The sequence below is a fragment of the Schistosoma haematobium genome, chromosome ZW (assembly GCF_000699445.3).
Source record: "Schistosoma haematobium chromosome ZW, whole genome shotgun sequence".
NCBI lineage: Eukaryota > Metazoa > Platyhelminthes > Trematoda > Strigeidida > Schistosomatidae > Schistosoma > Schistosoma haematobium.
In genome coordinates, this window is record NC_067195.1 from 43,004,456 (window position 1) to 43,028,978 (window position 24,523).

Genomic DNA, 24,523 nt, shown 5'->3' on the forward strand with positions numbered 1-24,523 from the left:
TATCCATCTGGGTGACGATGAAATATAAAACTACTGACTGCCTGAAATAACACTTAGGCTTTCTAAACTTTTCCAAGACACTCGAAGGCGTTGAAGATTGAATCCTCTGTCGAAAGCATAAACTAACAGCCATTAGTGTGTGTCTGTTGAAACGACACGTAGATTGCCTTCACTGTAACTAACTTATTTTACTCTCTGGTTTTAGTAGGAGCATGATGAGAAGCATAACGTTTTGTTAACAAAAAGCTTTTTTGATGCCGAGACTCATATAAAAAAACAAATGGTCTGCTGATGTTGCCAGGTAAAGTTTGAGGTTTGAACGATGATTATTGAAACGTTAGTTGCGCGTCTGACAGATATGGCGGTACTTCGTTAGCTTTGTTTCACCTGTGGAGTTTACTTAACGAGTGAGTATTAAGACTAATCCTTCTCATTGTGAATTATTTAAAGTTCGTGACTTTTAAGTTACATAACCTCCACCTCTATAATTTGGGTCACTCAATGAAACACCATTCTTCAGACTTTAAACGAACAGTTCTTGGAAATATGGGCTCCGAGTATGTAGAAAACACTAAATGGAAAAGTGCGGACGAGTATTTCAATCTTTGATGTTATTCAAACAAAAAAATCATTTAGATCAATAGAGGTTTTAGGATACTGCCATTTCCCAATGTAAACCTGTAAATACGTATGCTAGTGTTTTCAATATCTTTGCTACGAGCTTATATAAATCGGTTGATTTGGTATGGATCAGTTCCTTTTCCCTTCATTCAGATTAAGAGGCTTACTATGTTGTAACGTCTAGTGTATTAAAAGTATCCACTCTTATTTCAGACCGACTTCCCTACATTGTTAGATGCTTCATTGTTCTTAGACCGTTTCCCCAAAGAATTATTCTGCCTATATTTTAGGGAGACTGAGCATATACATATATTTAAAACAGTTTGAGAAACTATCTATAACTCGATAGTTGGTCTGAACATTGAAGTGTTTTAAAGGAGTGTAAACTGAGTTAAGTCAGCGTTTTTTCTGAAGAACTTCGGAAAATTCACATAGATCATTTCTGTCCGTAGGGGATTTTGAAATTTTGCCTTTCATAAAGAGTGGAAAGCATGGCTTCAGTTCGTCTGACCTACTATGTAGCGTATCTAAAGTTTTTTGGTCCGTCCCAATGTTTGTGTTATGATTGGATTTAAGTTTCAGTTTCAGTTTGGAAAGGACAGAAGGCTTGATGGTCTGTTAGTCCTGGCGATGGTGGTCTCTCAGTTGGTCCAACTTTCTTTTGAAAGAGTCGACGGATGGGGCCTCAGCCACGTGCTGAGGTAATGAATTCTACTCGTTGATGATTCGATGGGAAAGTCGATAGTCAGCTGACAAGTAATTTGTTCTGGACTTGTGAACTTCTTTGGAATGTCCTCGTAAATTCTCTGTTTTAGAAGACAAGAAAAATGAGAGCATATCAGGTGCAGATTTATCACTAAGCAATTTGAAAATTGTAATCAAGTCGCCTCTAGTTCTACGATATGACAACGGGAATAGGTTTAGCTTGGCCAGTCGAGCATCATACGGAAGCTTCGCTATTCCGGGAATCAGCTTAGTTGCTGTTCTCTGAACCTTTTCCAAAAGCTCACTGTCTTTTTTTAAGCAGGGGCTAACAGCTTGTATGCAGTACTCAAGTTTAGGACGTACGAACACTGTATACAAAGTCAAAAAAGTTTTAGCGTCGACATGATTAAAAGCCCAACGTATCGACCATAAGGTTCTAAAACCTTTGGTGGCTATTGCACGACAGTGTGCAGTAGTCTTTAAGTCTTGGCTAACGATGACTCCTAAGTCACTATGTGTCTGGACAACAGGTAGCTCAGTGTTATTCATCGTGTATGTATCTGTACCTTGATGACCGATATGCATCACAACACACTTGGAAGTATTTATCGGCAACTGCCGTGTTTGAGACCATTCAGATAACTTCTTCAGGTCATTTTTAAGTTCTAAGCTATCACCCTTACATCGTATCGTTCTCCATATCTTGACGTCGTCAGCATATAGCAAGACCGATGATGATAGATGAGGAAGGTCATTTACATACAAGAGGAACAGCACTGGCCCCAAAATTGTACCCTGGGGCACTCCATTAAGCACAGTTTCCCAGCAAGATAACTTTGAGTTCACCCGTACTCTTTGTTGGTGCCCAACTGGGAAGTCTTTTATCCACATCGATAGATTGCCTCCGATTCCGACATTTCTTAGCTTATATAACAGCCGGTTGTGCGGAACTTTGTCAAAAGCTTTTCTGAAATCAATGTAGACTACGTCTATAGGTAACTTTTGGCCCTTAAGAGCGCACCAGCTTTCACGAGCGACTAATAAGTTAGTGAGATAAGAATAACCTATTCTGAAAGTGTGCTGCTCCTCCAAAAGGATCTGGTTTTCATCGAGGTACTTAAACAGCTCCTTCCGAATAATCTTTCCTATTTTATTATTTATTTATTTAAACACGTAGACATTCGTACAAGGAGGCACCAAATATACATGCGCCACTTAAGTCATTCGACTCGTGTGAGCGCTGGAATACCACCCTGGCCCCCAAACCGAAGCAGGTGGTTTTCTTGGGAGGCCACACCCGGAGCCTTCGACCTGAAGGTCTGATCCATAAGGCAGTGGAGCATCGTAAGGAGACGCAGTCCCATGGTACCCGGTGACCAATAATTGGTTCATACACCATTTGTTCTTTCAGGTACTGGAGCCCATGTGCACCATTGGTTTGGAATCAGGGTTTTCCAACTCCTCTAGGTGGATCCTCCGTATACACCAACCCGGGTAAAGCGCCGGACATTCGCTTTTCGTCCTCTCGATTTCGTAAACAACACCCCCGCCACGAGAAGGCAGCGAGTAGGACTTCCCTGGCAGAGGCTGTATACGCGTGGCCATGTGAGCATTTCGAGAGGGAGAGAGGACTCTCCCCACTCGGCCGTACCAAGGCATTTGGGTTAGCGGGTCGGTGATTCTCAGGTTTATGTTTCGTACCTGTTTTGAAGACGGGACTATGGCGTTCTTCCAATCTTTTGGTAGACGACTCTGCGTTACGTATAGATTAAAGCATGTACTTAAAGGGTTCGCAATGAAGTTAGATAATTCCTTTAGTAGCCTAGGATGCAATTCATCGGGCCCCGTGGATTTACCTATGTCAAGCTTATTTAGCAGACCAAAGACATCGAGTTCTTTAATGGTCACGCTATCCAGTGTATGTGTGTGGGGATTTGTATGCGCTGACGGGAAGGGTGCTTCTATGGTATATACATTGCTAAAGTAGTTTGAGAACACTTGAGCCTTACCAAAGTCGCCCTCCACTAATGATGCGGCAGTTCTGTCTCCCCACAGTGCAGGAATATTTCCTCTTCTTTATATCCTTTGGTTTATATAGGAATACAAGCGTTTAGGACATTCTATGGATTCCTTACCAATTTTTTCTCCGTACAACTTTCTAGACTTACGGAGGGTCGAGGCACAAGTATTCCGAGCTTTTCGATACTGAGGTTTTATCTCATCAGTCCCCAGTAACCTAAATCTATCCCAAATTTTTCTTCCCTTACGGAGGAGGATGCGGACCTCCCTACTGAACCATGGTGGATAGTTTCTCGGCCCCCTTGGTATAGTCAAATGGATGTGAGGTGCGGTAACTTTTAAGTATAAATTTCGAAATGCGTCCCAAGCCGTTTCAATTGAGGATTGAGTCTATGGTCCAATCTACTAACGATCCATACGTTAGGTCTGGATTGAGCTAACTCATGCTCGTGATTGACAGTTATATGGAAGTCAAAAGTTAAAACTACGTGATCACTTTTACCTAGGGGTGGCATGTAATGGAGGTTCGCAACGTCATCCTCATAGTGAGTCAATATAAGATCTAGTAAGGATGATTCAGAGTCCGGGTCGTACCTAGTTGCTTCTTTCACAAGTTGCACTAGGGCACATGTGATAACCTCATCAACTAGTTCCTGCTCGAAAAAATTATCTGGCGATTCAGTTCGCAAATTTTCCCAGTCTGCCATAGGTGCATTAAAGTCCCCCTATGATTAGACATCGACCACTTTGTGACCAAGTATTGAGACTGCTTAGCAGGACCTCATTTACCTCACAGCTTGGACTGCGATAGACCAAACCAATCAGCGGCTCTTGTCCCTTGGATTTCAAGTGGCAACTAACTAATTCATACGTCCCACTCTCATGGGATACACTATCGATAATGGCAAATGTGATAGCATGCCTAATAAATAGAGCTACTCCCCCTCCTTTACGCTTTTGTATTCTGTCGGCCCGTACTAACGTAAAACCCTCGAAATCAAGTTCCATACTATCTATAGACTGTGTCAGCTAGGTTTCTGTGACTACGATTATGTCTGGCTTTGTTGAGTCGATCTGTACACTTATTTCCGATCGCTTATTGATTAAGCTTCGGGCATTAGTGTAACAGATCCGAAGCCTATTTAAGTGGCTTCGTGCTTCACACAGAGTGGCTTCGGCATCATTCTCTGTCGAAGCCTTACAGCCCGAAAATTCGCAATTTTTATGTCTTTTTCATCAGCGTCTAACCTAAGTTGTAGTTCTTTTTCGGCTTCCCCTCTTTTTACACGGTCTGCCAACGGCAAATGCTTACGGATAAAACTCCTGAACTTTTTAATTTATGTCCATTCTGTAAAATTAAGTCGCGTTCATTCGAAGATTTGAATACTACTTTAAACAGTCTGGATAAATTAGGCTTCAAGTTCGCTTCAAATTCCAGACCACGCTTGCCAAAACACTTTTACAGCATTTACCAATGAGATGGCCTCGGTTAGCAAGCTGTTTGTATCCGGACAGCACTGTTGACAAAGCCATACGTAACCGTTTTTACTGAACCGTTTGAAAGCCGCAGGCGTTATATTTCGTGCAAACTTCGTGGTACCAGCCTTTGCACTCATCGCGCTGCATGCCGCTTTCAATGGGATAACGACAGCCCGGATGTTGGTAATTGCTTTTTTTGCACTGTCCAGTCATTAAACAGGGGTCTCTTTTCTTAAAAAAAGAACTAGATGCAATAATACTCAGAGACAAAAATGATCTATGACCAAAAAAAGTGGAAAACTGTAGATTGTTAGAACCAAAAGTACTAACAGATACAATAGAAAACAAAGTACTCAAAAGTACCGACGACAAACTACTTTAGAAACAGAAACGATACTCTAATCGAATACTTTAACTGAAATAAATGCAATTAAAGTGAGAACAGCAGTCTTGGTACGTAATAAACGATCAAAACAGTAGAATTTACTCAGCGAGGAAAAATACCACTGTCCTTTTAAATAGCGCGCGCGATCCAAGTAAGTACTTCAGGGGATACTCAATTGTGTTTGGGATATTTTGGGTCGTTGTTAGATCATCTCCAAGGTTCCTATACTTTGAAGGGTACCGATTCGGTGTTTTCAGACTTTCGTTGTGGGGTTTGGAGTTAAGACCACGAATTGATTTCGCAGCTAGTCTTTATATATGCTACAAAGTATTCTTATACTTTTTGAATAAGGGATGAACCACTTTTTAATACTCCAAATGGGTCCTGATAGAGCTATTAAAAATCGAATCAAGAATCCTACCATCAAAATGTTTAAAATTCTCTTTGTAGTTACTAGTGCAAGGTTGATTCCAAAGGCACTTTTATCACAGAATATGATTTTAAATAATAGGGAACCAGGTATGCCTAAATCATTTTTGGCTAAAAAACTTGTGATAGAAAATTATTTAGGTTGTGTGCGTAGATTGCACCATGTTGTTGAAGATTAGCCCATTGTTTCCCGCCTAACTCTAAAGTCGAGTGAGTTTCTCTTGAAGTGCCAGCTTATCTCTATGGTTGTGAACTCTCCAAATATTTATATAAATAGTGGACAGTAATATTTTAGGAGGAACCTGTTGAAGCAAGTTGTAAACTAAAAAGAGCAAAAGCACTAGCACTAAAATTTGGGTGACCTCACCAGGATATCCTGTGATCTGGGTAAATGAAAAGTTTACTCTAACCCTAAACAGCGGATTATTGGAGTGGTACTCAGTCAGTTACAGAGTAGTACCAGGCACATATATGCACCGGTCCAAGTTGCCACACCTCATTAGCACAACAAGATGAACACCAAATTCATAGTAGTTACTTCAATGGTAGTAATATATAAAAGATTGCATATAATGATATAACAGGATCGTAGAAAGAAAGGTATGAAGTAACTTTAATCTCACTGTTTAAGGGAAGACAAAGAGTGCACACACCTACGCCATTCTGATCAGTTATGAGCCATATCACCCAGAGTCTCCAACCATTCGTTACGATAGTCACGTGGACTTCAACCAAGTAGTCTGCATCTATTAACATGGCTAAGACCAGAAGTTAGTGACTTCAAGGACTGGTGCCACATTTTAGTTTGGCCGCCCCTACTTCCAACCGTCTCCAACACTAGTCAGCATTACGCGACGTCATAATCGGTGTTTAGGAATACGTAACACGTGGCCCGACCATCTCAGCGATGAAGTTTTATAATCTCACCAGCCGATTTACCATAATTCCCTAATACCATGAGTCTAACCTCATTACTGTTTACCTGGTGATCCCAGCAGATGTGAGCAACATTTCTAAGGTATCTGTGATCAAATACTAGTAGCTTACGAGTATCTTCTACCATTTATAGTCACATTTCGCAGTCGTAAAGTAGAACGGAACGAACTGCCCCACAGTATACTCTTCCTTTTATTGATAGACGATTTTGCCTTCGCCATGGGTGATATAAGTTGGCAAAAGCCAAACGAGCTTTCTGAATCCGTAAAGAGCTTCGTCAGACACCAACCCATTAGGGCTGATCAGACTTCCAAGATAAGTAAAGTTGTCGACGCGTTCGACTATTTCACTCCCTATCCTTAGTTCAGGTGTTGGCTCAAGCAAGTCCTGAAGCAACAACTTACATTTAGAGGGGGAAGGGAAACGGATCCCAAACATCCTGTTGTTGCTCAGTGTTACTAAAAGACTGCGTTTTTTCAGTGTTTTTACCAAACAGGAGTATTTCACCCGCGTATTTGAGTCGATAGATGGACCTCCTGTATGGAGATCAATTCCCGAAAATTCAGTCGACGAGTAAGTTGTTTCCACCAGTAGGTCTACGATGAAGATGAACAAAAATGGAGATAGTGGACAGTCTTGCCGGACATCACTTGAGGTTGCAAAATCAGATGACAGTCCGCGGTAAGCTCTGGCTCCACTGGTAGTGTTGGAGTAAGGAGCCTTCACAAGGTTTATGTACTTCTGAGGTACACCTTCCAATGACAGACAGTGCCACAGAACCTCTCGGTCTACCGAGTCAAATGCTGCCTTTAAGTTAAGGAAAGCCATCATTGTCGGACGCCGATAAGCATACCTGTGTTCTAAGGTCTGTCGAATGGTGAATATGTGGTCTATGCAGCCACGACCAGGTCTGAAGCCAACCTGATTTTCTCGTGTTTGAAGTTCACGAGTCTTTGTTAGGCGTCCGATAATTATCGAGGCTAGTATTTTAAATCCTATATTAGTCAAACTAATCCCTCTATGGTTGTCACAGGATGATTTTGACCCCTTCTGATATATTGGGACGAATAGTGATTGCTACCAGTCAGATGGGATTACGTCCAACTCCCAGATTTTAGTTAAAATATTAACCAACCTAATTGCTAAAATTGGACCACCATCCTTAAAGACCTCTGGAACCAATCCATTTGGACCAGCTGCTCTTCCACGTCCTATTTTAGCTATGGCTTTTTGAACTTCAATCAGAGGCGGGAGACCTACTCCAATATTCCATTTAAGCTGTTTGGGAATGATGGGTAGCTGTAGAGTAGCTAAAGGTCAGCTTCTTAAAGTGTTCCGCCCATCGTTCTAAACGTCTGGACTGGGAGCAGATAAGAGTGCCGTCTTTTCACGAAATAGTCTCACTTATTAATTTCAGTTTCTTTTATTAATCTGTAGAGCTGTCTTACGTTACCTACAGCCGCCACCTTTTCCATCTCTTTTGCTTTCGTTGCCCACCACTGCTCACGGTCGTTCCTTAGGCTTTTGCTTAACCTAGATCTGATTTGTTTTCGCTCTTCATCGTGTTCGGAGCCTGATGGGATGAGTTTACGAGAGTTAATCAGTGCAATAGACTTGGCAGAAATCCACTAGTTTTTCGTGACCCTTTGGTTCAAATCACTGATAGATGTCGCCGCTGTCTCTACAGCTGTTTATTTATCTCTCCAAGCAACATCTGGGTCAGCCTCATTTTCAGAACTGCCTAGGTGTGACCTCAGTTGTTCCTGGAATCTACTTTTGCGTTTCTGAGCTCTAGTGGGTCTTCCTAATGTGGTTTTTCTGTATCCAGTGAGGCGCAAGCAAATGCGTGCTCGTATTAGAGCATGATCAGGTTCTAAACATGTACTCCAGAACGAGCTGCAGTCTTTTACCGAGCCTCTCCAACGATGACTGATGGCAATATGGTCTAGTTGAGTCCACCGTTGGTTTGGTGCAGGGGGTCGCCATGTTAGACGATGTCTCTGCTTATGCTTAAAATTAGTGTTTGCTAAAAATAAACCATTGTCTGAGCACAATTGAGGCAGATGATCACCATTATCCGTTCGCTGAATCGGAATACCAAAACACCTACCTAAATGTCTCTGTTTGGTTTAAGCTACCTACTTAGGTATTAAAGTCACCTACTACGAGTACTATGTCTGAGTGTTTAGCTTTTTGAAGTTCAGAAAGTTTTCTGTAAAAATCAGTCCACCAGAACTAGACGTCGGGTCACCAGGTAACCGGAAGGTATTTCTCGTCGGCTCCCAGTTTTGGCGAGGTAAGGTCAAGTGAGTGATCACACCAGGATCTTGTATGCGTGTTTTGGAGACACAGCATACATCAATGGTACGAGATTCTATGGTTTTAGCCAAGGAAGCCTGCTGACTGATTTGACATAGTGTGCGTACGTTGAAGGCTTCAATGTGTAGTTTGGAGCGAGGTTTCAGTAGACCTGGGACGGTGTTTTCAGCACTAGAATCGTTGGCTATGATGACACTTAAGGGGGAAGCCGAAAAAGGAAGTTTAGAGGTGAAAGTTGATGTAGGAGGAATAATAGGAAGTTAAGACGGAGGTTGATTATGAATACAGTGGTCTTGAGTGCTGTTAGAAGTATGAGGGCGGTTATCACTTCCCGGTTGCCCACACCGTGGAAGGGTTCTTCTAGAGGTACCTGAAAAGGAAATTGTGTTAGGGGTGGTCTTGGTGACCCGAGAGCGTGACCGCAGTGCCCAAGAGACAACTGCTTGAGGCCGGCCATACGCAACTTTTTTGTGAGTAATTTTCGTGCTGGCTCCATACTTGTTGAAACCTTACCGCTGGAGACGGAAATCCGTAAGATAGGGTGAGATGTGTGCTTTTAGGGTCGACACTTTCTTACCCTACCCTTCCTTGTAAGAAGGCAGCATCGCTGTTATTTTATGAATAATAAAAAATACTGGTGGTAGTATTTTGTTTCTTTTGAAGCATTGGTTTAACTGTTACGAGACCTTGTAAAACCTGTATACTCATCGCCAGAAAAGTTATGGGATCAAAACCAAGTTCTTGTATTAGTTTTGAGTTTTCTGTATAGCTAAATCAGCTATACTATCATTATGGTATATTTTCTAACAGTCTTTAGCTTCTGTTAGTAACAATTTCAACTGTTAATAGTTGGTAAGTAGTCTCAAGGTATTAAATCGTAAATATATATAAAGTAGCTTTCTATCAGCAAAGGTCATCACATGAAATTATGACGTGGTGGGATAGTTGCACTTTGAATAGTTGAGTAATTAATTTAAATATGCCCATTAAATCATAAAACAATTTATTTGAGGAAGGGATCCTTTTCAGTTAGTTCATTTTTAAAGCCGTATAATCGTACCGAGATGTGATAAGTTGTAGGTCGACGAATAATTGTGTATTTTAGAACTTGATTAACTTTATCAAGTATGAGAATTATATAATTAATATGGTGTAAGGTTTAACTACGAGTACCATCAAGCTAAAATAAGGGACTTAGTTAAATAAACGGACTAAAACTGCACAACTTGGGTTTTAAGTGATGGATAGCCAAAGCTTTCGCATCATAAATTGCGTTCAGCGATACTTCTCTTGGTATCTATAACTGGATTTTGTAAATGATGTCGAACGAATCGGAGGATAAATGTCCTGTGTTTAACACATGCTTCAAAATTGATGATATAATTGAGTTATGTACACATGTTTTGATCTATGCTGGTAGATGCCTCAGAATGCAACAAAAAAAAGCAGCCTCGACGAACGACTTAATTACTAAACTTAACAAGTGAACTGGTACACACACATTAAATTGATCAGTTTCGGTACTTTATCTTTCACGAGAGGACACATAAAAGGAGAAATACATTGGTTTGTACTCTATGTTAAATTTCTTCCTAATTTTTCCCTCCAAACGGCTTTTCAGCATATCACCAACAATATCTCCCTTAAACTAGATTTAAAAAGATTGTCTTTTGAACGATAGATTTAATTTGTGAAAGTCTTTTCTACTTCATTAAACGATAGTAAAATTCATAAATGCATTGATTTTTAATGTGTTATGATAGATTTCAGTGTTCTACCGCTGTTCTCTAAAGTTCAGAAACTCAACGAAACTGCTAAACCATGTTAGTAATCTATCTTGTTACATTTTATAGTTCAGAAGTCCTGTTTTGGATTTGCATTTTTACAATAATTCAGTTTGTTCTCTAATAATTCCTAATTATTAGTCTCAGTAAGAGTTGCTTACCAGCTATTTTATCATGGCTATTCACGTTTATTTATTTATTTAAACACGTAGATATTGGTACAAGGAGGCATCAAATATACATGCGCCACTTAAGTCATTCGACTCGTGTGAGCGCTGGAATACCACCCTGGCCCCCAAACCGAAGCAGGTGGTTTTCTTGAGAGGCCACACCCGGAGCCTTCGACCTGAAGGTCTAATCCATAAGGCAGTGGAGCAACGTAAGGAGTTGCAGGCCCATAGCTGGTGACCAATAATTGGTCCATACGCCACTTGTTTCCTCAGGATCCTGGAGCCCATGTGCACCATTGGTTTGGAATCAGGGTTTTCCAATTCCCTTAGGTGGATCCTCCGTATACACCAACCCGGTTAAAACGCCGGACATTCTCTTTTCATCCTCTCAATTTCGTAAACGACACCCCCACCGCGAGAAGGCAGTGAATAGGACTTCCCTGACAGTGGCTGTATTTCGAGAGGGAGAGCTAACTCTCCTCACCCTCGGCCGTACCAGGGCATTTGGAGGCACTATTCACGTAATTGGCTACGTTGTTTAAATAGTAAAAGAAACTGCTTCGTATCCTTTGATTTCTGCCATTAAAGTTTTCTAGGGAACTCTCGAAAATATTGAACCGAAATTCACTGTCAGATAGTATTTTAAGTAGTTCTCGCAGTTGTGGGAAGATCAAACTAAATCTTATTATGTTTTATGATTGTGATATCACGTTTTGCTATCATGAATATGGTACGAAAAGCTAGTTACTCTATATCTTTTATATTTTCATTCCTACTAGTTATCAACTTCAAGATGTTCCACTCGAATTAGTTTTATTCCTTACAGAACATGGCATTTATTGTCGAGGAACTAAAGCGTCTGAAACATTTATGAATACTGATGGATATATTCTTTTGAGAAATATTTTCACTATATTTGATAATAATTCACCTTTCTCGTCTTAAAAGCCCATTAAATGTTTATGCTACCTAGTTTTACTAGGTATAGAGAAGAAAAATCATTTTCATGGGTTACCGCTAAGTAACCAGTTATTTATTTATAAAACCTGTTGTCACAGATCTATTTGATGCGAATTGGTATCTTAATTATCACTAAGAATTATTTGGAAGTAGTAGTACGGCCAAATTGTCCTTATTTTTCGCGAAAACTATGATTCTATTGGTCCTAATCCATTTTTTATGTTTTTAGTTATGCCTACAGACCAAGTTTATCGAAAATCAGGAAGTCCACAAGCTTCTACCGAGGTTTCTTCTTTGCAACTAAATCGGACTAAAAACAAAGAAGGTAAATCAATCACTGTTATTAACACCTCTTAATGTTTTCAAGCACTTGAGAAAAGCCTTAAGTGCAGACGTTCTGTAAAGGAGTTAGTCAATCAAGGGATATTACTAAATCGTATATCAAATTTTAATCTAACATTTCTTTCATTATAGCCTCTATTTCACACCCTGATAAGGTTCGCCAATTACAAAAAGCTAAGGTTTCGTTTACAATCTTTCTAATACGTTTTTGTTTCCTTAGACTAGTGATTTATTGAAACGTAAAATTGGACAACGGCCGGACAGACAGTATCTTATCAGCCATCATATCTTAAGGGGTAATTTTTCTCCAGTAATAATTTATGATTTTAGACGATAAGCCGAGGACTTCACCTTTCGTTCTTGAGCAATGTTACAATTTAGAAAAGTCTCAGCTAAAGGAGACATTAGCCGCGAAGCTTATTTCCAGACCTGGTTCATTGGAGTTAGTCGAGAAAGGAGTTCTGCAGGTAAATCAGTGTATTCATAAGGAATTATTTTTGTATTTGTTCACATGAATTCAGGTACTCGACGCCGTTTTACTATTATTTTAATGTATTAATTATATTCGTTATTTATTTTTACGTGACATGACACTGTTGAAAAAACACCGATATTATCTTTTATGAATGAATAATACCTAACTTTATAGTGTCTACTGTTTGCAGTACATTTTGCTATATAACTTAAGGATAAGTTCAATCCATTTTTATCTCTTCTTACACCGTGAACACTGTTCTAGTTTTTCCGATCGCAACTATGGTTGATTACTTATGTGATTTAAAGACGCATAAATTGATGTGTAAATTCAATTGTGTAAAAAAGACTAATATTCAGCGACTAGTAAATAAATTCATCTAGATACAAACTAAGTTGAGATAAATCGAATGATACCTCCAGTTTGACTTTAAATATCGTATACCTAAATAACACTAAACCTGATTTTCTAATGGGTGAAAATAAATCTTATCACCTAGCTCTACAAATCTAATTCAGAATCATTCATAGGGTTACTAGTTGTACAAACTGTTTGTGGGTGAATAAGTGCCCTGCTTCCCAAATTAAAGTACTTATAGAAGTATGGTAAACATAATTATTCATAAAGATAAGGTTATTTATTTTAGGTATTTGATAAAATATTAACATTGTATGTTGTATCTTTTCCTTATTATTATGTTATCGGTTGTTTTAAATATATTCCCCCAAACGTAGGTTGATCCCGGTGTTGATTCACTCATCAAACAAGGTTCTATCCAATATCCTAGGGTCGAGTCCGTTTCATTGGAAAGGATTTCATGTGAACGACTACAACCTATTCAAGAATTGATCACTATCCCACCACCTCCGCCACTTTCATCAACTACAAAGGCACACTGTACAAATTCCGGCCGTGTTGTTTCTGGAAGAAGTCGTTTGATTAATTCGAATAAAACATCCACAAGTCGGGCAATTCGAGACGACACTGTTGTTTCAAAATTAGGTTCATTGGTTTTTCATCAGTATTGTCCAGACTCATCGAGTTCATCTTCTCCAAGCCTAGCTAATGTCTCATCCTTTCAACAAAAACAACGAGTTCGGGAATTACAACAGGTTGAAATGTTACGTCTCCAAGATACCGCACGTGCTCATCGTCTAGTCGAACAAGAATTGTGTGAGCGCGTAAGTACATGTAAAAAGCCCCTACATGAAGACACATCCTTCATGGATCTGACTCCTAACACATTTAATAATCAAATGAATAGTCAACTAGCATTATCCTGCACTTCCAGTTCAATGTCGTTGCAAGTCTCTCCAAACCCTTCAAACTCAATAGTTTGTTCTAAGAATCAGATTGGTTTAAGTAACCAACGGACTGGTTCTTCAAAAACGTTACCGTTGGAATCTAATTTTAACTTACCCAGTCTTGCTCATCTTACTCTCACTCAACTTAAAGGGGAATGCAAGGACAGAAATTTACCTCGTGCTGGTTCTAAAATGCAATTAATGCGCCTGTTAAATCCATATCGCCGTGAAATATTGGTAAAATATTTTCCTAATTCTGTAATGAAACAAAGTGAAGAAATCGAATTGGGGATAAATGGACCTCTTCAGTTTTATCATAATGCAAATCAAACACAGTCTTTCGTAAAACGTCAGGACCAACATCAAAAACTTTTGGTGAATTCTGAGCAACCTATGATGGATATGGATGTCAACTTAAAAGATTTTGACTCATCACTACTATCCCAAACTAAACCTGTGAATTTATGCACTACAGTATTTTCTTCAGGATCTACAATGCCAAAAGATCTACAAGTATACTCTGATGTTGTTATGAGACCAGACGGTTCCAATGTGTTATTTGCTCAACCTTGTGTCTCATTAAGGCATTCTGTTTCAGCACCATTCTTTCCGGAAGTTTCGTCTAACTCGTCCTCAGGTGGGTTTACTTTTCCCACTGTAGAGTAAAAAATCTGAAGGTTATTTGTAATGTACCAAAATTACTATCCAGAATACTTTAGGAATTATAATAACTTCAATAGTGATATTTTATTCCCTATATCTAGTCTTTGTGAACATGAAACCGTTTCACTAACGTGATGCGATTTAGTACTAATTTCTATGTTCATGCATCAGCTTTAACTCATGCTTATTTTAGTAGGAGAGCTAACACTATTACTCGACTGCTTAAAATTTATTAGAAAACATGGGATTCGAACCCATGGAGTTAATTGCTCGAGTCAGTTTGTTTCATTATTTGCATATCCTCCATTGCATTAACGCTAATGCTAAACTGTAAGGACATTAACTTGTAATATATCTATATAGAGAATATTAGAAGTTTGATATTTTCAAACTTTTTAAACTTTATATATCAATGTTGCCAAGTATATGCAACACAGATGTACACATTGAACATTAGTGGATTGAGCGTAATCTGGATCACTGATAAGTTATCACTCAATAAAAGAATGTGTTTCTCATAATTTGGGTCTCCGTATTTTTTCTTTAGACATTACCTTTACTTCATCTAGACTGGCTTTCTGAAGAGTTTTTTCTAAAATATCATTAATAGTCTTAAACAAGAAGAGATAAGACTAAATAACCGTATTTCAGACAAGTTCCTGTTTATAAAGCCTGCTAGTATTTATAAGGTAGAAAAACAAACAAAATTTATTGTAATGCAGCAATGTACAGGTCCGAGTTATTCACATTTCGTTATCGACACAATTAAGGTAAATTGACAATAAAAGTAACTATTGGTATCAATACTATCAATAACAAGAAACCAAGAAATAATGCAACAGAAAACAATTCTATGAGAGGGGATAAATATCGATTAAGATGTTCATTGGCTTCAGTAAAGAAATATGAATGTATCTGTAGCGTTGTGTTTAATTTGAAGTCGACCAACCAATAGCGTTTAATCGTATAGCGTTTTCAGAACTCTGACTCACTTTTTTCGAGCAGATTTGCGTAGAATGAATTTCCAGAAAGTGGCACCATTTAGCAAATTATAAATTAATATCTAGGAACAAAAGAATCGATGGACCGTGATGTGACTTGTTTTTAAAACCAGAATGAAATCTATCTTGTTTTCTGTTGACCTGTACCTGTGTATTGTTTAGGATGAAGTATATGGTCATTTAGTAGCTTGAACACCAAGGAAATTTCAATTAACGGTTTGTATGTGTAAAATATTGACTTGTAGAAGGAAAATGATACATATAGGCACATATCCTCTCCTGTATGACGAATCCCATTTCTTCACCATTTAACTTTATAACTTTGTTAGATTTCAAGAGTTTTATTACGGGATTCTGTTTTTGTATGTAAGAACGTTGAATGTTTACAAGGAATATAAGACGATTGAGTTGTTGCAGAAGAGTAGTTAAGTCGGTTTACAATATGGTGCATCTAATCCCACGACATATCAATAATTGTGAGTGGGAATCTGAGTTAAACACGATTTCAGTATATTAATTACCAAATATATTTGTTTAATGCTAACGACATGATCACTTCTAGATTTTTCACCTTGGGATAGATTCTTTCCCTATAAGGTCCTTCACTTAAATGTGTTTGAGTCACAAATACATCATGAAATAATTATCTAAAAATAATGAATGGAATGCCAATCGATAGATGAATGCAATGATATGATGTGGCTGAGTAATATCAACTTACGAGAACAAATTGTTGACTTAAACCCTCAGATGATTTAAAATCATAAATAAGACCACTGGCCGGGCGAATAAGTTTTTCATGTATTGAAATAACATGCTTATATATAAATTATTAGCAGAAAAATATGAAATGTCATAGGCGATTGAAGGAAATCAAGTCATAGGTCACTCATTCTCCGATCAATTAAGATCCAATTGTTGGGCCTGACTTTCTGGCGTCGTGTCAGGAATCCATTTTATTAGTATCAGTAGTCAGTCAGTCAGTCAGTCAGTAACAACGTAGAACTTCGTACGTACGTACATCAGTTCGAGTTGCCACACCACATTAGCACAGAGATACAGTTGTCGAATCAAATCCCATAGTGGTAGACGTAATAAGAGTATAAGCAGTAATCGGGAAGATTAGGGTTTGGAGATGTTATTTAAAGAGTATAATCCAGTGAAATAAATTTGGAAAGAGGAAAAAAGGGACATGAAGAATTCAGAAGATTAGAATTTGGGAGAACACAGAGAGTGGATGCACCTGCGCCATTGCAAACGATTTTGAGCCATGTCAATCAGGGTCTCTAACCATCGGTTGCTATCATCTCGCCGTCCCCAACCAGGTAGTCTACACCTACCAACATGACTCAGTCCACTTGTCAGTGACTTCATGGACTTGTGCCATGTTTTGGTTTGGCCGCCCCTAGCTTTCTTCCAACCTACTCCTATACCACTGAACATAGCACGTCGAGGTAGTCGGTCGTTGGGCATACGTAACACGTGTCCCAGTCATCTCAACTGATGAAGTTTCACTACTTCATCAATTGATTTGCCATCCTTACCTAGTACCCGTTTCCTAACAACTGCGTTACTTACTCGATGGTCCCATGATATACGAGCAATGTTTCGAAGACACCTATGATCAAATACTAGTAGCCTACGGATATCCTCTACTCTTACCGGCCATGTTTCACTGCCATAAAGTAGGACGGAACGAACTGCTGCGCAGTAAACACGTCCTTTGGTTGATAGACGGATATTTCGCCTACGCCATAAATGACGCAAGTTGGCAAAAGCTAGTCGAGCCTTCTGTATCCGTGCTGAGATTTCGTCACACACCAGACCACAAGGGCTGATGAGACTTCCAAGATAAGTGAAGCGGTCGACACACTCAACTACTTCACTCCCTATCACTAGTTCGGGTGTCGATGTAACCCAATCCTGAAGCAACATTTTGCATTTCGAGGGAGAGAATCGCATGCCGAACATGCTTGCACTGTTGCTTAGAGTGGTCAGAAGACTCTGCATTTTGTCAGCGTCTTCACCAAATAAAACTATGTCATCGGCATATTCCAAGTCAACAAGTGAATCTCCTGGTAGAAGTTCAACCCCTGGAAATTTAGATGAGGAGAGTGTTATCTCTAAAAGTACGTCGACCACAAAGTTGAACAAGAATGAGGAGAGTGGACAGCCCTGACGAACACCACTTGAGGTAATCAATTGTGATGACAGTTCGCCATAAGCTCTCACTCGACCAGTTGTGTTCGAGTAGAGAGCCTTTATAAGGTTAATGTACTTCTTTGGTACTCCTTTCAGTGACAAACACTGCCATAGAACCTCACGATCAACAGAGTCGAATGCCGCCTTAAGGTCGAGAAATACTACCATTGTGGGGCGTCTGAATGTGTGTCTGTGTTCTAGAACCTGACGTAGTGTGAATATCTGATCTATACAACCACGTTCAGGTCGAAAACCGGCCTGATTTTCTCTAGTCTGCTCTTCACGAGCTTTAGTTAGGCGTCGAAGTATTATTGAAGCTAATATTATAGACACTATATTAGTCAAACTGATTCCTCTGTGATTGTCACAAGAGGACTTTTGTCCTTTCTTATAGACTGGCACAATCAGTGATTGAGATCAGTCAGATGGGATTACGTCCAGTTCCCAAATTCTACCTAAGACCTCGGTTAATCTCATTGCTAATACTGGACCACCATCCTTAAAAATCTCAGGAGTAAACCTGTCAGGGCCTGCTGCTCTCCCTCGTTTCAGATTTCCTATGGCTTTTTCAACTTCGTAAAGGGACGGAGGACCTACATTAACTTGCCATTCAGGTTGACTAGAGATCGTGGGAAACCGAAGTGTGGCTGAAGGCCAGTTGAACTTATCCCTAAAGTGCTCTGCCCATCGATCCAATCTCCTGGATTGAGAATGAATAATATGTCCATCATTCTCTGAGATTGTTTCGCTAACGGTCGGGTTCCTAATTCCGGTTTCCTTAACGAGTCTGAACAATTGTCTGCTATTACCTATTGCCGCTGCCTTTTCCATCTCTCTTGCTTTCGCCACCCACCACTGTTCGCGATCATTGCGTAGGCTTCTTGTCAGCTTGCGCTTAAGCTGACTCCGCTCTTCATTATGTTCAGAGCCAGGTGGAATGAGTTTCCGAGCATCTATCAGTGAGATAGATGCTGCTGAGATCCAGTGTTGCTCCCTAACCTTCTGGTTTACCTTACTAGCAGATATCTCTGCTGTTTCCACAGCTTTTCGGATATCATTCCATGCTGCATCGGGGTGGGCATCACATACATGGCTGCCTAACTGTTTTCCTAGTTGTTCCTGAAATATACTCTTAGTTTGACTATCATTAAACAGGACCCTAAGAGGTTTCCTTGCAGCGTCTTTCCTACGTCCAGTAAGACGCAGGAAAATACGCGCTCGCACTAGAGCATGATTTGAATCTAGGCATGTGCTCCAGAATGAGCGACAGTCTTCTATCGAGCCCCTCCATCGGTGGCTGATAGTGATGTGATCTATTTGGGTCCAACGTTGGGACGAATTAGGGGGTCTCCATGTTAAAAGATGTTTTTCCTTATGTTTAAAGTTAGTATTTGCAAGGAACAGGCGGTTATCTGAGCATAGCTGCAACAGACGGTCGCCATTATCTGTTCTTTGAGCCACGACACCATAAGATCCACCTAGGTGTCTTTCCCTATCGCTTAGTTTACCTACTTGAGCATTAAAGTCACCGGCCACTATTACTACATCCGAGCGCTTAGCTTTTCGGAGAAGGTCCGAAAGCTTTCTGTAAAACTCATCTTTTACATCATCTGAGCTGCAGTCAGTGGGAGAATAGGCAGAGACGACGAAGAGGCAACGACGAGTGTCCCTATCTTTCCGGATTCTTACTGTTCCGTTCAGTCGGACAGCGCACAAACGACTGTCTACTGGGATCCAGTCTAAGAGAGCTAGTTCTGCCCTAGGACTCAATGTTATACCTACGCCGGCGAGGCCACGGGAAGCAGAATCAGGGCTTCCAGATACACGAAGCGTAAATCGAGTCGGTTCTTTATTTTGGTATGGTGAGGTCAAATGAATGACGCTACTCGGATCCTGTATGCGCGTTTCGGAGACGCAGCACACATCGATGGCGCGAGATTCTAAAGTTTTAGCTAAGGAAGCCTGCTGTCCTATTTGGCAAAGTGTTCGCACGTTAAAAGCTCCTACATGTAGTTTAGAGCGTGGTTTCAGGAGACCAGGAGTGGCGTTCCACGTACTCGAATCGTTTGCCCTAGCGGTGCGAGGTGATAAAGAGACGTGGGGAGGGTTAGTCGGGGAGATAAGAGAGGTATTAGAAGGTGTAGGAAAGATTTGAATGTGACCACCTTGGTCTCTTGTGCTGTCACGGGTATGAGGGCTGATATCACTTCCCGGCTGCCCACACCGTGGAAGGGTATTTCTTGAGGAACCTGAAAAGGAAATTGGATTAGTGTTGGTCTTGACGACCTGGGAGCGTGACCGCAGAGCCCAAGGGACAACTGCTTGAGGCCGGTCGCGCACGGCCTTTTTGTGGAAGGTTTTTGACGTGTTAGCTCCGTTCTTCAAAGGGCCTTACCGCCGGAGACGGAAATCCGTGAGGTAAGGTGAGGTGTGACATTTTTAGGGTCGACCTTTTCTAACCCCACCCCTCCTTGTGGGAAGGCAGCATCGCTGTCATGCTGGATGTCCGAGGGAAACACCTTACTGCTGTCACACCCCTCTACAGTCAGCAGTACGACTTCGCCCTCAGACCTTGAGTTGCTGCTTTTAGTCTTACCGTTCACCAATCGACCTGCCTGGCATGGTAGAACCTGCAGGAACATATGTTCCAGCCAATATAGCTCGGCTGGGTCATCACGATAGGCAAGCCCGACCACCGCGTCAAGGTAGCAGCTTCGATCGACTATTCAAGTTTACACTTTTATGTCACACGATTGTTTAGATACATAACTCTAATATTATTAGTATCATCTTTCACGTAGATCTATGAAATTAGGACTAAGGGTCCTGGTGCTTTTTTATATGAATATTCCATTATATATTTCGAACATCTAAATGAAATCTAATGGTGGAGTCAATTTCTCTCAGGTTTTGCATAATTTATGTGATTTGACGGCAGAAGATATCTTGGATAGTCAGTATGTCTCAATAATTTTTACCCATAGTTCGTAGATTCTTAAAAATTATCTTAAGTCAACGGATTCATCATAAAGTGATATAGCACTCTTGGACTATCATAACTTCTTAAAAAATAGGGAATTCCGCGATTCTGGTAGACAAAGCCGTTTCTGAATATCCATAGTTTCGTTCTTATTACGATAAATTATCTTCATCGCGGAAATTATTGAGACATTTTTATTCCAGCCAGTTTTTTCTTGATGTACGTATTAGTTTCAAAAGTATTTCTGTTGGCAGAATGAACTTAACCAGACATATTCATGGATTTGGTTATTCAGTAAAGTTTAATCGTCTGTAATTATTGTGTGGAAAAACTCGAACTGAAATTTACTTTTTGATGGCTTTTGTTCCATATTAGTTGATGTATGGTTTTTGTTTAACCCTAAAATAGTTTTATTCGTTTTTTATCCACAATGGATTTTTTTTCCTTACAGTGTAACCGTGCTTTTATTATCTTTTAAAAATGTTTTCCTTATTCTATGATAGGACACACAAATCATTTTCAAATTCCTTCTACACAAGGTAATATATCTTCGACAACTCTAATACCGGTTACTTTCGTTAATGATAATACAATGAGTGAAACAGACCAAATTTCACAAATTCCTGTCTCAACATATGAATTACAGTTTGTTCAACCTACATCGAAACAATCATTTGTATGCATGACTCCAAATGTTCTTTCAGACAATCAAACATCATCCAATGGAAATCTTTTACATCATCATCCATTAACTAGTATTCCGTCATCGGAATCTGGTTATATTATCACTTCAAATCAACGTCTCCGATTACCCTTATCTATAGATAATAGCGTATCATCACCATACAGTGAATCACAGACTATGCATCATACTTCTGTAAATAACTCACTTGACAATCAATCATTTTCCGTATACTCACCAGTAGCAACATCAAATCCTACTGGTAGTGAAGGTGGCGGCGGTGGTTGTACTGGTTTTTCAACACCATCGACAACACTTCATCAAATTGAAGAGATGTGGTTAAGGATTCGTCAATTAAGACGTAATATTGAACAGGTAATGTTCGAAATGCAAGTACTTAACTCTGTTCTTTTTTCCCTCTTTCTACTAATTTGTCTATCGATGCATATATATATATATATATATATATGGGTTTTTAGGTAAGGTAAATGAACTTATTGACCTATTGGAAAGAGAAAGCATTCTTTCAACGATATCGCCTCAACAATAAACCTAATGCCTTGTTATTAGGTCCTTGTTATATACTACATACAATGAGATGATTAATAATAATTTTGATCCATATCGTAAAATAGTTGTTCTGGATAGAGTCGAATAATATTTTCATTGTATCGATGATATTTATATTAATGAATTGTACTAAATAGCCTTAAAGTAGTGAGATTTATGATATGGAGGTTGTATTATAGAGTAGGTTTTTAGTTGATTAATATAGACTGCGATTTCCCTCTCTGTTTTAGATCAGTCACTAGTAATGAGCATGATAAATGATAATATAAGTCATTAGTCAATATACAAAATCATGTAATATGCTGTTTTGATATTTTACAACTTTTCAGTTTAAAACAGATGGGTAGATAACTGAATCATTAAATTCGATGATTGTGAATCGAGTATTAGTTGGACCGATTATTGTTAGTATGATCAGCTTCTGATTCAGCAGCTTCTCACGTTCAGTGGAAAGATAATCCAGACAAACTGATTCATAGCTTTCCCACCATGTGATACTCTCAGATGTTTCTAAAAGATGAGTTTCTCTTATCAAATAGCCTTGCGAAATAAATACTAGAAGTATCTTACTTAATCTTGTATATATACTTCTATGCTGTTTCGAAATATGTGTTTTATTTAAGTTTATTTTTGTCCTGAATTCTACTGACCTGAATTAAGACAGGTTGGCTAGAGAATTATAGGCAGGAAGGAATGCAACAGCGGAGATTAAAAAAAAGAACTCAGGTCGTCAATATCGAACAGCCAACTGAGTTGAATATTTCAACATGTAAGGTGGTGGTTGGAGCTAGTCGATAGGGAACCCTAAACCCAGTCTTCGTGCTTTTTGGCACTCATAAAAAAGCTGTACATGTTATCTTGGATGAAATAATGCTCCCTGACGGATTCGATTATGTATCAACTACCTTTAAACATTACCTCACAGCTGAACATAATGCATGCGATGTTGAGTCGGTCCGACTAGTGGCTGCACTGCAATTTGACCGATTAGCACTAAGAAGGGGTTGAAATATATGACATTGATCACTACTCGATGGTCAGTCAACTGTAAATATTTCAACATGAACGGCAGAGACATTTCAATCGTCAAATAAGTTTGATTGAGATGTTTACCTATGGCCTTCAGAATCACACCCATCTAGCTTTATTGGTAGAGTTGCCAGTAGTATTTTTAAATTTATTAATTATTCAGAGTGCGGACATACTTTTTAATGAGTGAGTAAAGCGTTGGGGTGACATTCAAAATGGAATTCATAAAACGGAATAATGCCTAGAAGACTAGGTTGTTAGTATTGATAAGTCTTGCTAATTGAACGCTATATTCTGTTCCTGAACTATTCTCGTAACCCCCAAGCTAAAACTACACAGCGGCCTGAACATGAGAGAAAAGGCGCAAAGTATGTGAGAAGCGCTTTACTCCAAAGGTTCATTTTAGTGCAGAAAATATAGGGTTTTATAGTATTTTAGATGTCCTTGGTTTCCCCGAAACTCTGGAATGCTACTAAACATAGTAGCATTATAGTAATCAGCCAATCAGTGACTCTACATGTGACTTTTCACTTTCTTGATGTTTCTGGCTAAACTACTGGACGCTGATTGGATAAAGTGCTTCTTAGTGTTTCCTGAGCCTTTTTTGTCTTTTGCGGGAAGTTTTCTGGATTACCCCAACAGGTATACAGTCTAAGGACCAGGAAACACATTTATTTGGTCATATTCTGGTGATGCTTCTTTGGTCGTTCAGTTCCAGGTCCCTCAGCCATAGATGTCCATTAGAATACGAATTAACAAAACTTGGTAATTTTCAGTATGGGGTTGCGGAGATTGTTGAATTTCATCTAAATCGTCAACCGTTCTAATAAGTAGTCTAAGTTTGATGGGTTCATCATTTCAATGAGATTGTTAACTTATATCAAAGAAAAGATTGGTTAAGGCTTTCGAAGTTTTATGTATTTCACATGTCGACCAGTCAAGGAGATATAGAACTCAGTGAGGACAAATAATATTAGGAAATGGGAGCAAAACAAATTAAAACTAGGAATTCACATATATAATTTGAATCATTTAGGTAGATTGTTGTTGAACATCCAACATTCCATAAAAAGGCTTTATTGATTAATCAGGAAACAGTTACTTTCACCCGAAAAATTACCTAAGTATAAATTCTCATAAGCAATTTAGCATCGTCAATGCTTTCGAAGTTTTCCGAACGTTCATTATTCATATGTGATTGAGAAATCATTCATCACAGTTTTATCTAATTTAGATAAAAATATATTTTAAAATTACTTTTGAAGTTTTCCTTTCACCAGTTAGGAGATAATTTCTGAAACTCAATCATCTATAAATAGTAACATCGAACTTGGCGTAGATATGCATCTATTCGAGTTGTCACATCACACATCAGCATAATATGAGAGGAGAAGTTAACAAAATGTATAGCACAGAAGTCAAGGTAACAATAACTTTGTCTATGATATAGTTTAAAAAGAAACTGCTG

At 39.2% G+C, this 24,523-nt stretch overlaps 1 protein-coding gene across 2 annotated transcripts in view; it reads left to right on the top strand.

Moving 5' to 3' along the window:
* Window positions 1-229: 229 nt before the first annotated feature.
* MKL1_1 (kinase mkl1 MAPK-like protein) overlaps window positions 230-24,523 on the top strand; it is a 45,364-nt gene continuing 21,070 nt past the window's right edge. For both annotated transcript variants that reach the window (XM_051211459.1, XM_051211458.1), the window contains exons 1-9: window positions 230-301; window positions 342-407; window positions 12,037-12,132; window positions 12,175-12,243; window positions 12,282-12,328; window positions 12,370-12,445; window positions 12,480-12,616; window positions 13,359-14,565; window positions 21,278-21,831. In XM_051211459.1, coding sequence (XP_051071522.1) covers window positions 12,039-12,132; window positions 12,175-12,243; window positions 12,282-12,328; window positions 12,370-12,445; window positions 12,480-12,616; window positions 13,359-14,565; window positions 21,278-21,831 — 2,184 coding nt within the window. In that variant the 5' untranslated portion in view covers window positions 230-301; window positions 342-407; window positions 12,037-12,038. The remainder of the gene's footprint in view (window positions 302-341; window positions 408-12,036; window positions 12,133-12,174; window positions 12,244-12,281; window positions 12,329-12,369; window positions 12,446-12,479; window positions 12,617-13,358; window positions 14,566-21,277; window positions 21,832-24,523) is intronic.